The sequence below is a fragment of the Microtus pennsylvanicus genome, chromosome 5 (genome assembly GCF_037038515.1).
Source record: "Microtus pennsylvanicus isolate mMicPen1 chromosome 5, mMicPen1.hap1, whole genome shotgun sequence".
NCBI lineage: Eukaryota > Metazoa > Chordata > Mammalia > Rodentia > Cricetidae > Microtus > Microtus pennsylvanicus.
The window spans coordinates 107,407,326-107,424,027 of record NC_134583.1 but is presented as its reverse complement, the minus strand read 5'-3'; the positions used below and the strand labels follow the sequence as shown (position 1 = coordinate 107,424,027).

The window sequence follows — 16,702 nt, the reverse complement described above, 5'->3', positions numbered from 1 at the left end:
AGAACTTTGAACTGAACGCTCTTTTTGTGTGCAGGCTTCACGTGTCCCTTTGCTGCCAGAGGGGACCATAATTTTAAAAGAAGCAATGACGCTTGGAAGTTCTTGGGTTCTAGCAGCCTTGCGTCCTAATGAAGCCCTAGTTCTCTTGCCTTGTGGTGGGCTGTGTGTTGCTTCCCGATAAACATTCCGCCATCTTCTTCCTGGCTCTCTGCACAAAGTTCACCTTTCCCCGCTCCCGGCGGATGGCCGTGTACTCGTAGGCTTTGAGCTTGCTGTAGTAATCGGAGAACTTGTTGTAGAGGATGGAAATGGGCATCCCATTGAGAATAATCCCGAACGCGATGCAGAGGAAGGCAAAAAGTCTGCCCAGGTGGGTCTCTGGGTACATGTCTCCATAGCCCACCGTGGAAATGCTTACCTGTGAAAAGGGAAAGCAGGATGGAATGGTTAGCCCTGTAGTAAAGAGCCCTGTCCCCCTGTGTGTGCCCAAGGGGACTGTTCAGAGTTCCCAGGGAGCCAGCTTTCGGAGTTGCCAGCAAGATTGTGCCATGGAAAGAATGCAAGCTGTGGGGCCCAAAAGCCGGTTTAAATCCTGACCACGGCTCACCGCTGTTTTTATAAGCAGCACGGGGAAATATGATCCGCCTTAAAGAGCTGTAGGGACAAGCTTTATGTAATACATGTTGAATTCCTGCCATAGGAGGTGTTCAGTTATTGTCTTTGTTTCCACACCTCTTCCACAACTGTGTTGGGACAGGGAGATTCCCTGGATCCACCTTCATCATGAGCTTAGAAGCAATCAGAACAGTGTTCAAGTTCGGACCGACCCTTCCCAGCTGGTTGATCTTGGGACTTACACTCAGACGCCGGGACCATCTCTCAGACATCTAGCACCGATGGAGTGTTAAACTGCATATAAAACATACACATACACACACATAAAACTACGTATCAAACAGGCACCCAGGGCAATGAACGGCTTCACTGTGCTCCCCTCCTCTTTCAAAGGAGACAATTACAACGTTGCTCAGAGCTGCTGTGCAGTTCAATTGTTTTTTGTTTTTGTTTTCATTTTTAATGGAGACGATTTAATTGCCTTCATCTAGAGAAACACTCATTACTTTGCGAAGGGACCTTCAGAAGACCTCACAGAACAGAAATATGTCACCCTTCCTGAAAGTTCTTTCATCATTCTGTCACACTGTTTTAAGTCCTACTAATTAGAGATTTATTTAGGTTAACAAGCTTCCTGTTTCAAATGCAGATTCCCATGGGACTACTTATCACTTAGTGTAGGCAGAGAAAACCCCGGGGGGGAAGCCCCCTGGAGACCATGTTCGTGCCTCACGTGCTTCATTTGGTCCCCAGACTAAGTCACCAGGAGCCTCTGGAGCAGGGCTGTGGCTTATAGTAGTGGGAACGTCCTATTGCCAATTCCAGGGCTGCTTGTTGCTCCATGGATCTATGTGATGGCTGTCCTGATCTTCCAATAGATGGCAGTCATTATACAAAGTCACTCCCTCGCCACACTGAGATGGCCTCTGGCTCAGGAATGTAAGCACTCTTGTGCCCATGACGCAAGGGTTAGTTTGAACTTTCAGATGTGGTTGATTGATTGGAATGAAATGGAGAAGTGAGCCAGCTGGGCAAAGCTGGTGGCACTGATAAGAGCCATAGACTCATCAGCCCACAGAAAGGGACAGGTGTGTCTCCAAGGAGGGGCAGGCCCCAAGGCTCACTGCTTCAGCTCCGTCTAGAGAACTGCCTTTCCTGTGGCGAAAGAACACAGGCACTCATGACCGAGGCAGGATGACGTAAATACAGTTACAAAAAAAATAAAAGCACACTTGACTTCCTGGGTCTGAACCCACTTCACAGTTGTGTGAGTTTTGGGCAAAGCAGCTAACTTCTCTCTGCCCTCAGTTTCTACTTTTGGCATATGGAGATAATAGCACCTACTTTGCATGATTGCAATAGGAATTGAAGGTCCTACCCACTGGCTGTGGATGAACATGCCGGAGGTGACCTGAGGGACTGTCTTAAAGCGAGCCCCAGCTGAATGGAAGCAAACACAAACACTTATGGAGCCTACTCCCCACCAGGAACTTGACCCCTTTTGTGTCCGATAGACCCACAAGCTGTAGAAACAGTCTCATCCGAACTTTGGCTAAATGCTGGGAGAGGGAGATTTCAGGGCAACCTCCCTGTGGCTTTAGTAGGGAATGTTCTCTCCCTACACTCTGGATGAAAACATAAGGAGCAGCAGAGGCAAGTCACACGTCAGTTAGTCTCCACATCTGCCCGGGTGTCTGCACTTAGGTCTTGTTCTCGGCCATACCACAGTCAGGCCTCACTCCAGTGTGCGAGCCTTGCCACACTCCCCATTTACCACTAACACCATCACTTACACCCCAGGATGAATTATTTTTGTTAAGGTGGCCACTTAAGAGAGTTTGGTTATTGAGACAAGTGATGGCAGGAAGGGATAGTTTTAGAACACGTCACAGCTCCAGAGGAGAGGGTCCTGCAGTTAGGCGGACACACGAGGGTCCAACAGTCGGGGAAAGGGCTGGGGAGACCCAGAGGAAAGGAAGTGGTTAAGACAGTGTGCTGCTATTAAGCTTTTGATTCATTCCCATACTTGCTCAGCTTCACCCCAACCTTACTTTCTTTAAGTTTTGTTTCCCATAAATTATTAAGGCCTTTTCATTTTATTTCTTCTTTTTTCGTTTATAATTACATCATTTTTATTTTTTGGCTGAAATTCGAGTGAAGAGTCAAAAGCAAATTGCTTTGCCTTAAACAAGAAAACCTGATATGCATAATCAGGTCTGAGAAATCTTGAGTGTCTTGGATCCCAGTTTCAGAGAAGAGACTTCTCCTGCTGGAGAAGAATTCTGGTCCCCAAGAATATGTTCAAAACGTAGAGTTGTTTTGCTGCCTGTTTTGTGGATAATTTTATTCAGTATGTAAGTTTGTTCTTTTATTTATTTATTTTTGAGACAGAGTCTATAGTAGCTCTGGCTATTCTGGAACTCACTATGTGGAGCAGGCTGACTTAGAACTCACAGAGATTTGCCTGCTGCTGTCTTCCAAAATCTGGAAAAGTGTTCGTCATTATGCCCAGTTTGCCACCTTGTTCTTGTCCCTTGCTTCTGGGGTAGGATTTAGGATTTTTTGGATTAGGGAAGTTTCTATAGATTACATAGGATCAACCACATCTCCATAGACGGAAGGCCCCAGACTGAGCAAATGACCTTCCAGAGTAAGTTCGTCCAGTAGCAGGAGATGAGTTTGGAAATGTGACCAAAGTGTCTGCACTTCCTCTAAAACCCTGGCAAAACTGGCTGTTTAACCAGTCTTAAACTGGAAGCTGACCATGCTGCTGAAAGCTCACAGATTTCTCCTAGTTTGGGGTTTCAAGACTGAGAGCGTTATCGTGCGTGACTGCTCCCTTGCTGACCAGCTAATCCTAACCTGCCAACCACTGTTCAGACGAGTGTCAGGAATATCACCCTTAGATTTCTCCTTCAAGAAGCAAGGTTTGTTTCCCTCATGAAGAATGGGGCATAGATGAAATGTCTTGGCATCCAGTAGTTCATGCATCGAGGAAGTACAATTCCAGGAAATACAGCTAATTTAGAAAATAATTAGTGCCCCTTCAGGTTTTCCCAAAGAAGTAGAACCAGTAAAGGCAGGTTTTTCGTCTTAAAGCTATACTCAACAGTATATATTGCCCTTCAAAGGCTATTTATCCTTGCTACTGTTGCAACAAATATTTCTCTTTTAGGAATATAATCTAAAGAAACAATTCAGATGGGTACAAGTCACTGTACCTATCCTGATAATCTTGGTGTCAATTGCCTACCTCAAATACTGAATGCAATCATTCTAAGGGCAATTCCTTAAAGTATTTTGAAGTAAGAATGAGATTAACACTGTGAACAAGAACTCTCATTTGGATGTTATGGTATATTACATTTTTAACATGAGTATAAGTGGTACAGAAAGGAGGAGATTGGCCTAAGCTAAGGCAAAATCACAGATACAAGTTGGGGGTGGGTGGGTTTTAGCAATCTGTGCACACAAAGGCGGACAATGAACATGGTCTAGCATCTTCAGCTTGCTTAACGCCTCTTCATCCCTTTGATAGTCAGTCATGTCCCACTGAAGTCATCTTGAACAAGAGGAAGAACATACTTAAAGACATAAAAGGGGCCCACTCCCAAAACAGGAGCCCCTAAGATAAAATATAAAATCAATTTAAAAAACCCAGTGTCTTTGAGTTGATGCCTCATTGTAACTTTCTGGACAAGCTACAACCTCAGCACTTTCTGTGCCAGTTACGGGCAGTCCAGTTCAGTCCCAAGCCCAGTACCCTTTTCTTTAATTCTGCAACTAGGATTCTCCAGCCTACATTTTCCAGTTTCCCTTACTGGCTGTTTTTCAGAGCAGAAGCATGTTTGGGAGACTGGGAAGTAGGAAGGAGAGAGGAGGGTCTCTGTCATTGACCTGATCACCACCATCATCACACGGTTCAGATAGTTGATGCTCCCAGTCCTCCCAGCATCAGCCTCGTGGCGCCATCTTATAAATCTGTGCACTGGCTGCACATGGGCCACCTCTGTAGGCCCAAGTCTGGCAACACTACCATCTCCCATCTGTTCTTCCTGTGCGAAGACCAATAATTATTCTCTCCGTTTGCTAGTTTTTTCTCTTTTACCCTCCTAGTAACTATGCATCTTCTCCCTCAGAGCAGACCCTCACCTTGATTTCCATTTTCCTGACTGTAACCTAACTCATTTCACAAATGTGCCATTTTCAAGTGATCAATTAAAATAAATTTCAGTGGCCTTATAAAGCCCAACTATTTTCAAGGAAACGATACTATCATTTAGGAAAGCTCAGAGGGAGCCAGCTTTGGGAACACAGCTGCCTGGTGCCCCTCGAAGGCCAGTTTCCTTTGGGAGAGTCTTAGAAGTGATGAGTTTATGTTGAAGTTTCCTTTTTGACTCCTACAACTTTAGTTTTTCTAAACTCTTCCTTTGGAAGAGTCCAAAGGAAATGGTCCGTTGACAGTCCAGTTGGTCTTTCTTACTTGAAAACAAACCCACTCAGAACGCTGATGGTGATAGCTTCATCATAGAGTTACGGCTGTTGGCCCATAGGATGTATTTACCACTTGGGTAATCCTGAACCCCCCCCCCCCCATGGCTGGCGCTGCTCCAGGCATGGCCTGCTGATCTACACACTCAGAAGCTTGCCCCTCTGTATGTCTCACAATTTTTCTTTCCCCTGGTAGCGAAGGGATCACTCCTGTTTTAATTTCTCCGAAAATGGATCTGGAACCAAAGGTTATTGCTTCCATGTGATAAAGACTATCGGCTAGATAGATGTGTTAGCGTCTACTTATTTCAGATTTCCTACAGGCTAGTATGTTACATGTGATTCTTATTACATCAGTGCTCACAAATAACCAGCATCTGGCAGTTGAGAAGGGTCTAGCTCGCATACCTGAGCAATTGCAGATGTAAGGCTACACGAGGGATTTGTTCTTGCAGATATAAGGGCTGCACAATAGCGAGAATTCTTCACAACCACAGAAGTGACTTATTCCTTTTAAAACCCTGACTTGAACTACAGAGGGTTGAAAGGTTCTTGGCATTTGAGAGAGAGAGAGAAGATATTAGAAGCAGAGCAACTTAGGAGTTGTTCTCTAAGTTCTGGTAAGGAACAAACAATACATGGGAGAGAGAATGAGTTGGAGACTCTGTCTAAGGTGAGGTACAAAGAATACGGCTCTGGAGTAGCACAAGAGTCATCAATCATAGTCAGGTGTGAGAGCACACGCTTTTAATCCTAGCATTTGGGAGGCAGAGGCAGTGATCTCTGTGAGTTCAAGGTCACTGTGGTCCAAGTGAGTTCCAAGTTGGCCAGAGTTATACTGTGAGACCTGTGCTAAATGGGGGGAAAAGGCAAAGAAAAAAATCTATCATGTTTCTTTTTACTTCATCTTGACATTTCAGTGTGTGAGTGTATGGGTATAATATATTCAAGCAGTAATATATTATTACAGTAGAATGATTGTATTATTAGGCATAACTTACTGTACCTCCCTGCCATCAAGGTATTTCTTTTTTATAAGTCTCACAAAGTTTTCTTTTCCTTGGCTGACCTGCCGTGGCCCAACTTGCTTGAGTATGGTCTTGTGACTTTGGGTTGAGCTGATAGCTACAACCCAACAAGCTGAGCAAATATAAAAGGAAGTGGTATGATACAATGCTTGCATAGTTAGGTTTGGACTCTCTCTCTCCTGACCTTTGCCACAGAGACAGCCATAGAGACAGGTCTGTAGAACCTGAGGGACACATAGTCATTTTCCCCTTTATATCTTCATACCGTCTTTAATCCAGCTAGACCAACAGACATGAGGACAGTGTCACCAGATGAAAAGAAACGTCTAGTTTCAACAGACCAGACTAGGTGCTCACAGGCCTTTCTTTGTTGTTTGTTTGTTTGTTTGTTTGTTTGGACAAGTCCTCACTCAGCAGTCCTGGCAGACTTGAACTTGTTATGGCTTCAGTCTCACAGAGAGCTGCCTGGCTTTGCTTCCTAAATGCTAGGATTAAAGGGTTTTTTATCCTACTGCACATACTGGCTTTGTGGGAGCCTAGGCAGTTTGGATGCCCACCTTACTAGACCTGGACGGAGGTGGGTGGTCCTTGGACTTCCCACAGGGCAGGGAACCCTGATTGCTCTTTGGGCTAACGAGGGAGGGGGAATTGATTGGGGGAGGGGGAGGGAAATGGGAAGTGGTGGTGGGGAAGAGACAGAAATCTTTAATTAATAAATAAATTTTAAAAATAAATAAATAAATAAAAGCATGTACTACCACACCCAGATGAAGTTGCTTGTTTTTATATTCATGCAGCAAATGAATGTTTGATACTTTAAGTCACCGAGTGTTGGCATGGATTGTGATATGCCATTGCTATGGCAATAGGTAGCTTGTAGCTTCTACATCATTTATAAACAAAGAAATGTATATGTATTTGGGGGTTTTATTCAAGTTTTTAGGAGAAAGTATACCCACTTTCTTAGTGGGTAGAGTGTGATCTAACACAGTGCAAATTCCTCAGGGAAGAAGGTGGACTTTTGCTGGTTATTTTACATCCTCCCTCTTTACAACTACATATAAGAACCAAGACACTTTGTAACTATCATTTCACGGTGTCCTTTCCTCCTTGCTCTGATAATAAAATGCCCAAGTACATAACATGCAAGATAATCAAAGTACCAAAAAGGGCTGGGTTTATAGCGTCAGTTCTGAGGAACGCCATAGTCCTAGAATAATCGAGGAAATTTTTCTCACTGGGTTCTTAGGTTTGCCCAGGGAGAAAATACAAGTTAGCAGTCACTTGTGTACTTCATAATGATTTGTCCTGTATAAATCTTAGAGGAAACAGGATAAAGGTCATAGGTATGCAGTAATTTTGGTGAATAGGGAGGTCAGAATATATGAGATTTGATTTGTAAAAACCATGTTTGATAAAGATAAGGGCTTTACACTCTAAACCCTTCACATTGCTCAAAACAACAGGTAAATTTTTCACAGATTAAAAACCTGAATGGTGGTTTAACTTTTGTTATAAAACTTATCACTGATTCTGGATAAAATGAATTCATTAGCAAAAGACAAAAGTCTTCCCTTTGCATTAATCAGCACAGGAAATTAAGTTATCAGTAAACATTAATATCAGAAATGTTTTAAAGGTAAAAATTCAGTATTAATAGGTTTAATAAAAGTATTTATATTAGTTGGTGTAAAACAAATATTGTGGGTTAAAATGAGTTGAAAGCCCCGTAGGTCTGTTGCCTGTAGACCATTGCCTTTCAAGATCTTTGGATGAATGAAGATTTGGCTTTAAACATTTGTATTAGGGGACTGGAGAGATGGCTCAGTGGTTAAGAGCACTGACTGCTCTTCTAAAAGACCCGGATTCAGTTCCGAGCACCCACATGTATCACAGAGTGACAGCTCACAACTCTCTGTAACTCTAGTTCCAAGGAATCCAACACCCTCATACAGACAAACCAAAATAAAAGAAATACATTTTTAAAAACCATTGTATTATATTGTCAACACGTGGGTTTGCTGTTTGTACTCCCACATTAGCCACCTCCAAAGTAAATGTCACTTGCTGGGGACAAATCATCCGGCAAGAACTCCATCTGTACACATGGTTTATCTACTATGGAGATGACCTTTCGTCGGAATAGGATCAGAGCAGCAGCCTTTGACAAGCTTGTTCAGCAGAGCCCAACAGCACCTGTTTCTGAGGAATGTCAGCTTACTTGTAGCTTGGAAGGGAAGGAAGACTCAGGGAGCTGTGGGGAACTTCAAGTCTAACTTCCTCTCCTAGAGATGTGGGACTGAGGGAAGCAAGCAATGGGACGAAATCTCAATTACCCAGGATCACGGCTAATTGTTGGAGTAGTGGAGGCTGGCCCCTTCTGAGTTTCCCTTCCTGCTACAGTGCTCTGGGATTGGTTTTATCTCAGAATTTTGTACGTCGTCAATGTTAATGTTGTAATATCCGCTCTTTTAATACTTGCTTAATGTCTCTAAAAGCATTGCCATCTACTTTAAAGAAGAGAAATAAAGAAGCTGTTCAGTTCTTTCCCATTCCAGCATGCTGACTCACTGGTCTGAGGTGAGTTGGTTAGCATCTTTCAGGGGTTTATTTAGTATACTACAAAGAGACATTTTAAATAAATGGCATGAATTACTATCAAGAGTCAGTAGTCAAGATAATGATAAGAATAATAAGTATATTAACTGTCATGAGGCAAGGTGTGACAATGACCAAAAGCTTGCAAGCGCGGTGGCAGAGCAAGGAAAAGGCATGGAAGTTGGAGTAGCACAGACTTCTATTTTATCCCTGCATCTGCCACCTCCAGCTGCTGTTGTGCCTACACCCACACTCTCTGGCCCCCAGTGCCTCTGGTTACAAAAGGGGACAATCACACTCTATCCTGAAAGAACCGTGCTGTAGTAAGAAGGCCTTCCAATTTTAGATGCATCTGTCCACACTCAGACTTAGCTAGAACAAGAGGCAGTAAGTTCTCAGGAGCAACATTGCTCAGCCAACTCTTACCCCACCTCCCCCACCCCGTAACTATCTATAGTGTCCTTCAACAATTGAAGCTACTTCTTACTTGTCCTCTTAATTTTTTTTTTGTTTTGTTTTTCGAGACAGGGTTTCTCTGTGGCTTTGGAGCCTGTCCTGGAACTAGCTCTGTAGACCAGGCTGGTCTCGAACTCACAGGATCCGCCTGCCTCTCCCGAGTGCTGGGATTAAAGGCGTGCGCTACCATCGCCCGGCTTACTTGTCCTCTTAAAAAGAAATGGTGACAACAACTATTTCTTTGTGATGTTTAAGTAAAATCAGCTTTATAAATCACTTAGGACACTAAGCGTCCCACAAGTGGTGGCTGGGCAGTGATGAATCATATTGCAGCCACGAAACATGAATCATTTTTAAGTTTTCTTAAGTTTTGTCTACCAAAGATTTTTTTCCTAGGTTTTGTATTTGTTGTTGTTGTTCATTCTCTTTTGTTTTTATTTATTTTTTTTTTGTGATGGGGGGGGGCGCTCTCAAGTAACCCGAGCTGGCCTTTAACTCACATGTGGGTTATCTGGCCAAGCTAGCCTTGAATTCCTGATCTTCCTCGCTGTACCTTCCAAGTGCAGGGATTACAGGATTCATGCAACACCTAGCCAGCTCCTGTCAAAGATTTTAAGATCAAATCTAGATTTGAAAATTCGCAGGACCGTGTAAAATTCAGTTATTAAGCAACAATCTTGACGTCGTTCCAACTTTATAACATCTATTCAGGTTTTGTTGGAGTCAACCGTGAGGTTCAGAGGTGCACTATCCTTCAGCGAGACCAAGAAAGATCAAGAGACGTGCCTGCCAAGGCTGATGACTAAAGAAAGGGAGGGGCAGAGTGTGTCGTTCTGGGGTGAAAGGATGAAGAAGCCCAAGCACCGTGCTACTCACCGCGGCCCACCACCAGGCCTGGAGGATGCTGGTGAAGTTGGTGCCAGGCACATCATGCTCTACAGAGTAGACAGCTGCCGAGAAGGAGAAGATGCCCATTGTGATAAAGAGCATCAGGCAGCCCACCTGCTGGTAGCATTGGCGTAGTGTGAAGCCAAAGGCACGCAGCCCGGTGGAGTGGCGTGCCAGCTTGAGGATGCGGAAGATGCGCATGAGCCGCATGAGGCGCAGCACCTGGCCCACCTTCCCCACGCGCCCCACAGTCTCCAGGTCATGTTCCCGCGGGGAACCCTTGCCATCCCTCTGGTCCTCGCTCGTGAAGCACTCGAGCAGCAGCTGCAGGTAGAAAGGCATAATGGCCACCAGGTCCACCAGGTTGAGGGCGCTGCGTGCGAAGCGTCGCAGGTTGGGGGTCGAGGCGAGGCGCAGTAGAAACTCCAGAGTGAAGAAGGCCACACACAGCATCTCCACGTGCTCCAGAATGGGCCTCGGGTCCCCACCACCTGTGCCCTGCTCAGCTTCGTGCTGCATCTCCTCCACTGTGTTGAGTGCCAGGGCCACCACGGAGATGAGCACGAAGAGGTTGGAGGCCACCCCCATGACCTTGGCGGCCACCGAGGAAAAGGGCTTCTCCATGAGGTTCCAGAGGCGCTGACGCTGCGGCCCATAGAAGCGCATGTCCCTGAAAAGCTCCTCCGCCTCCTCGGCCTGCGCCTGTGCACGCAGCTCCCGCTGGATCTTAAGCTGCTCGCTCAGTTCGTCCCTCCGCTCCTCGAAGCAGATGCGACAACAGCGTGGTGTGTACTTGAGCCTCACGCCCCAGTAGCCCAGCTCCTCCAGGAAATTGCGGGGACACAGCTCATCTCGCACCAGCAGCACCCCTGATAAGTAGAAGTTATAGATGAGCTGGAAGACTGCAGGGTCGCGGTCAAAGAAGTACTCGTCTGTCTGTGCCTCGTAATCGTCGCACAGGCCCAGCTGCCGGCTGCGGCTGGTGGAGGTGGCCAGGCGGCCCAGACGCGTTTTGGGGTAGTTGGCTAGCTCGCAGCATTCCAGCTGGTAGCTGTGGCCGCCCACGTTCACTTTCAGCGTGGACAACTGGACCGGAGTGTCAGCATGGTCATCCAGCAGGGCCGTGGGGCACTCCGGAGACTGGTTTTCCTCGGCAAGGTCATCCTTCCAATACTCTCCCTCCTCCCCTCCGTCCTCATCTTCCTCAATGTAGTAATTGTAGTTGCCCACAGTCCACTGTGTTGAGATGCTGGCCTGAGAGCCAGAACGGGCTCCGATGGAGCAGAGGCTTCTGCGGTGTTGGTTGCTCCTGGTGTTGGGCACCTCCTCGGTCTCTGGAATACTCCAAGGATTGTACCTCAAGGACAGTCTCCTCTCGTTGTTCGGTTTAAGCATGGCTGTGGGAGTCGGACCTCTTGCCTGTCTCTCCTGTCTGTCTAGGGCCCTTGGTCTGCTCACTGCCGGTGGACGGGCAGAGAGATCAGCGTACCTGGAGCCCCAGGCATTGCCCTCAAAACTGAAAAAGCCCAGGCTAGGCTGCCAGAACCGAACACTAGCGGGCAGAGACTTGAGTGCTCTAATCTTGCTGATAGGGAAGAAGCTGGTGTTAGGAGGGATTTGGGGCCTCTTAGCCAGTTCTCCTCCCCCCCTCTGACGTGGAGGGTGATTATGTGGTGTTAAATCTCCAGATAATTAGAAGAAGGCAGAGATTATTGCTAATAAAAATGTCGGTCAGCTTTGCCCTGGGGAAGTGCTTAGGGTATGTGTGCTGAGTGAGGTAAAACCAACTGAATTAGCTGGAGAATATGGCTGCCCCTTTCTTCATCCTTAAAGCTTGAGCTTGAAGCCTCTGCCCTCAGAACACCCACTGTGAGCAGAATCTACAGCAGAAAGCTGACTTTGTGACTAGCCAGTTTATGACCCTTTGTTTAGATTTTCTAGGAATCTTTTCCTTTTATTGAAAATAGATTTTTTTTTCCACACAGTGTAGTCTGGTGGTTTCCCCTCCCCTCTCCCTACTCCTTCTAGTTCTTCCCCACCTCCCCTCCCATCCACATGCACACCCTTTCTGTCTCTCCTTAGAAAGTAAACAGGCGTCTAAGGGATGATGATAAAATAAATAAAAAACAAATCAGAATATGACAAAATTGAAAAACAAGAAAAAGAGCCAAAGGAAAAGATCCAGAAACACACACATTCACACACACAGGCATCCCATAAAAACACAAAACCGGAAGCCATAATAGATATGCAAAAGACCTGTAAGATACCAAAAAAAAGCATTGTTTAGTATTATGAGATACAGAACCTCAAAGATGCCACGGATACAGTTTAGTGTTAGCAGTCTACTGGGCATGGAACCTACTCCTAGGAGTGGTTTATTTCCCCAATGAGTCTCCCTTAGAGAAAGCTTCCATTTTCAAGTGGCTATCAACTGGGGAGAGCTTCTAGGTTACGGATGAGGACATGTTCCCACGTCTCCTTTGCTTTAGGACCCCATCTGGTACAGACCCGTGCGGGCTCTGTGCATGCTGCCTCAGTCTCTGTTAGTTTTTATGTGCTCTTTAGTTCTTATTTGTCCAGAAGATTTTGATTCCTTGGTGTCCTCCATCCCTTCTGGTTCTTACTGTCTTTCTACCCCCTCTTCTGTGAGTTCCCTGAGCCTGAGGAGAGAGATCTGATGGAGTCAGCCACTTTAGGGCTGAGTGTTCCAAGGTCTCTCATTCTGCACACTGCCTGGCTGTGGGTCTCTGTATTTGTTCCCATTTGCTGCAGGAGGAAGCTTCTGATGATGGCTGAGCCAGGCACCAATGTATGAGCACAGTAGAATGTTGTTGGGAGTCTTTTTTTTTTTTTTTGGCTACATTCTTTTAGCAAAACAGTAGTATTTGGTTTTCTCCCAGGTCCCTGGCCTATTAAGTCTCAAGTTCTTAGTCACACAAGCAGTTCTGGGCATGGGTTCCATTTCATGGAGTGGGCCTTAATTTGAATCAAGTATTGGTTCGTTCTTCCCACCAGCTTTGTGCCACCGTTGCATTTCTTCCCTTATTTTTGAAAATTGCAAAGAAGTATGCAGTGGAATATGATCATATCCACCCCCATCTCCCCTCTCTTTGCCCCCCATATGACCCCTTCCAGCTTCATCTTTTATATTATTATTATTTACTGTATTAGTTATTTTCCCATTGCTGTGATGAACTACCATGACCAAGGCACCTTATAGAAGAAACATTTATCTGGGCTTATGGTTCCAGAGGAAGATTACATAATAAATAGGAGGAGGGGCAGGGGCATAGGAGGGCAGAGGAGAAAGCTGGAAGATCACTTCTTCAATTCTGTAAGTACAGAAACTGTCAGGAAGAGGGGGCTATGTACTTTCAAAGGCGGCATCCTCCTGCAAGCATTTTCTCCCAACAAGGCTGTACCTCCTAAATCTCCCCAAACAGTGCCACCAGCTGCTGAGCAGATGTTCAGGTACATGAGCCTATGGTGGATATTTCTTACTAAAACCACCACACCCACAAAGTACTGTAAGTGTTGTCTTTGTGTGCTTGGGGAGGGGCAATCCAATGGCTCATGGGAAGTACCTCAGTAGGTATATCCTCTAAAAAGAATGATTCTCCCTCCCACGGCAGCTACCACTGCCAAGAACTCCTCTGTAAGAGGTGGAACTAGAGATTGTCTAGTCAATCAAGGCTAAAGTTGTGTCCAGCTTGATCTTCTGGGGATTGTGTAAAGCAACCACAGCTGTTGTGAGTTCATGATTGTGACAGCCATTCCAGGTCCAGAAGCCAGCATCTCACAGCATTCCTCCTCAGCCTTCCAATTTTACATTCTTTCTGCCCTTTTTTCCAAGATCTTCCCTGAGCCGTGGTGGTGGCGGCATTAATATAGCTGTCCCATTTAGAGCCGGGCGCCCACTCTCTTCTTCCAGCGCTCGGAGCAGTTTTGTGTCTTCTCTTGCCATTGGCTGTGATCCCCTTCAAAAGCTTCTCTGATCAAGGCTGAGAGCATCCCAGGTCTAGAGGTAGAAGCATAAATATTTGGAAGGCAATTTAACCACATGACCGTTTAGCTAAAATAACAATAGTAGACTCTACTCCAGGGCCAATGACCTTTTTCAGACATGGGCTTTTGACCAGGATTATAGTACAAGGTGTGAAATTCCTCCCTGTGGAGCAGGGCTCACACCCAACCAAAAACCCTGCATACTACACCAACTTGCCAAGCAAGATGTACTGGTGCAGTATTGGTATGACCTGCTGGTCATGACCGTGTGGGGTCGTAGAACCTGTAGGGTCTCAGGCAACTTCCTCCCTTCCACTCACACAGTCGAGTTTCTCCATGTGCTTCTCCTCAACAGCTCTGCATCAGAGTCAGGTCTGTAGCACCATTTCACCCTCTCTATTTCTTTTTGTCTTTCCCTTAACGCAGTGGTTCTCGGCCTTCCTGATGCTGCAACCCTTTAATACAGTTCCTCATGTTGTGGTGACTCCAAACCACAAAATTATTTTGTTGCTGATTCATAACTGTTTTTGCTACAGTTCTGATTCATAATATAAACATCTGTGGTTTTTGATGTGATATTTTTAGGTGACCTCTGTGAAAGCATCATTTGACCCCCCCCCCCCCCCACCATGGGTCATGACCCACAGGCCGAGCACTGATGCTTCAAAAGCTAAGGACAGGTTTCAAGGGAGAACCCCACGATGGAATGAAAGAAGTGTGTAGGACCTTGTTCAAATGTGCCAGGCTTCTTTCCAGGGACAGGGTTTTCGTCATCTTTCAGAACACTTCAGGTGTTGAGGATGGGAGCATGGGCAGGACGGAAGGGCGCCCCCGAAGGAGCTCATCACTTTTTGTTGACGATGCACATCTGCTAGGATGTTGACAAACGAACAGGGGAACAGGTGAGGTACACCCAGATTTGACTTTGAAATTCAATTTATTTTGATTAGCTAATACATATTCTATTAAAACTTCAGGAGATACAAAGGTCATCAGAGTAGAATTAGTCCATTCTTCCACCACAACCTCCAGCTGTCAGGTTACCACCAAGGAAGCAAAAACTGTTTCTGTTTTGAACATACAATTTTTATTTTTTTTTAATATTTATTTATTTATCATGTATACAATATTCTGTCTGTGTGTATGCCAGCAGGCCAGAAGAGGGCACCAGACCCCATTACAGATGGTTGTGACCCACCATGTGGTTGCTGGGAATTGAACTCAGGACCTTTGGAAGAGCAGGCAATGCTCTTAACCTCTGAGCCATCTCTCCAGCCCTTGAACATACAATTTTTAAAAATCTGCTCATCTTCATCCTATTATCAGCTCACCATTAACACAAATCTGAGGACGTAATACACTGCTGTTTTTCCAGGTAAACATACATCTTAAAGATGTTTCAATACATTAATATAATTATTCCATTTTGAAACTCTCCACTAAGTGGGGGTATCACAATTAGCTGTAACTGTCAACCCAGCACAGCTCCCTGAGATGGGAGTCCCAGATGGAGGATTCCTCAGATCAGGTTGACCTTTGGATGTGTCTGTGGGGGATTGTCTTGATTATGATTGCCGTAGAAGGACCCAGCCCACTGTGGGTGGTGCCATTCCTTGGGCTGCATAACACAGCAAGGTAAGCATGAGCCTAGAAACCAGCCAGCTAACAGGATCCTCCATAATTCTTGTTGTAGTTAATTGGCAATGAAGTGAGATCCTTGATTAGAGGCAATGCCGTTTGAAATAGCAAGCTGACCTGCCTTCAGGTTCCTGCCTTGACTTCCCTCCGTGATGGACCGTGGCCTGGAAGTGTGAGCCCAATAGAACTTTTCCTCCTACACATTGCTGTTAATCAAAGTGCTCTTTCACAGCAACAGAGAGGAAACTAGAAAACAGGACGTGATGATAGACAACTGTTTACTTGCTTTGAAACAAACAACAAGAGAGCCACGAATAGCTTCGTATGTCTATTGCTTTCCACATGTTTGAGATCGATGAGGGATACATTATTAGGGATGGAATTATTAAGTCAAAAACCACACACCTTTAACTTGGATTGATAGTGCCAAATTTTCCTCTATCGTAGTTTTCCCAGATTACAGTCCTTCATCAATGGTTGAACTTTATGATCACTTTTGGAAATGCATGTTCTATGTGTACAAATGGTAATGTGTGTGCTTTTGTTCTGATGTCACTTTGCTTTTGTGGTGGTGGCCACTGAACCCAGGTCCTTACAACGTTCGACAAGTGCTCCATTACTGAGAGGTTTTGACCAGTTGTGTATCTCGCCACTGCCTGCAGTCCATTGCAAACTTACTTATTTGTTTCTGTTTCTTTCTTTGTTTATTTTTTTATGGACACGATTGAACATTTATTTATGTGATTTAGAGCTGTCATATTTCTTTTTCTGAAAATTGTCCGTTCATGTATTTTGTTCTTTTTGTCCCCCATTGAATTGTGGGTCATTTTCTGACTGACTTGTGGAAGAGTTTAACACATTATGAAAGTAGATTGATGGTCCACCTTCAGTCTGGACTGCAAACACTTTTTCTGGATTTTTCCTTTGGCTCCCATTGCTCCCAGTGACCCTGACAGCATCCAGTCTCACTGCTCACGTTA

The 16,702-nt window shown here is 45.2% G+C and overlaps 1 protein-coding gene across 1 annotated transcript; it reads right to left on the bottom strand.

Annotated features, from left to right (window-relative positions):
• Window positions 1–136: 136 nt before the first annotated feature.
• On the bottom strand, window positions 137–11,471 carry Kcnv2 (potassium voltage-gated channel modifier subfamily V member 2). The gene is made up of 2 exons (XM_075975057.1): window positions 10,065–11,471; window positions 137–418 (listed from the first exon to the last, which is right to left on the bottom strand). Exons 1-2 carry the CDS (start codon window positions 11,469–11,471, stop codon window positions 137–139), a joined length of 1,689 nt encoding a protein of 562 aa, XP_075831172.1.
• Window positions 11,472–16,702: the final 5,231 nt, after the last annotated feature.

What these genes read in the sequence shown, in the direction of transcription:
- Kcnv2 (XM_075975057.1), bottom strand. Translation starts at nt 11,471, where the DNA reads ATGCTTAAACCGAACAACGAGAGGAGACTGTCCTTGAGGTACAATCCT. An exon ending in AGGCCTGGTGGTGGGCCGCG is followed by an intron (nt 419 to 10,064) that starts GTGAGTAGCACG and finishes CCCTTTTCACAG; the next exon opens with GTAAGCATTTCCACGGTGGG.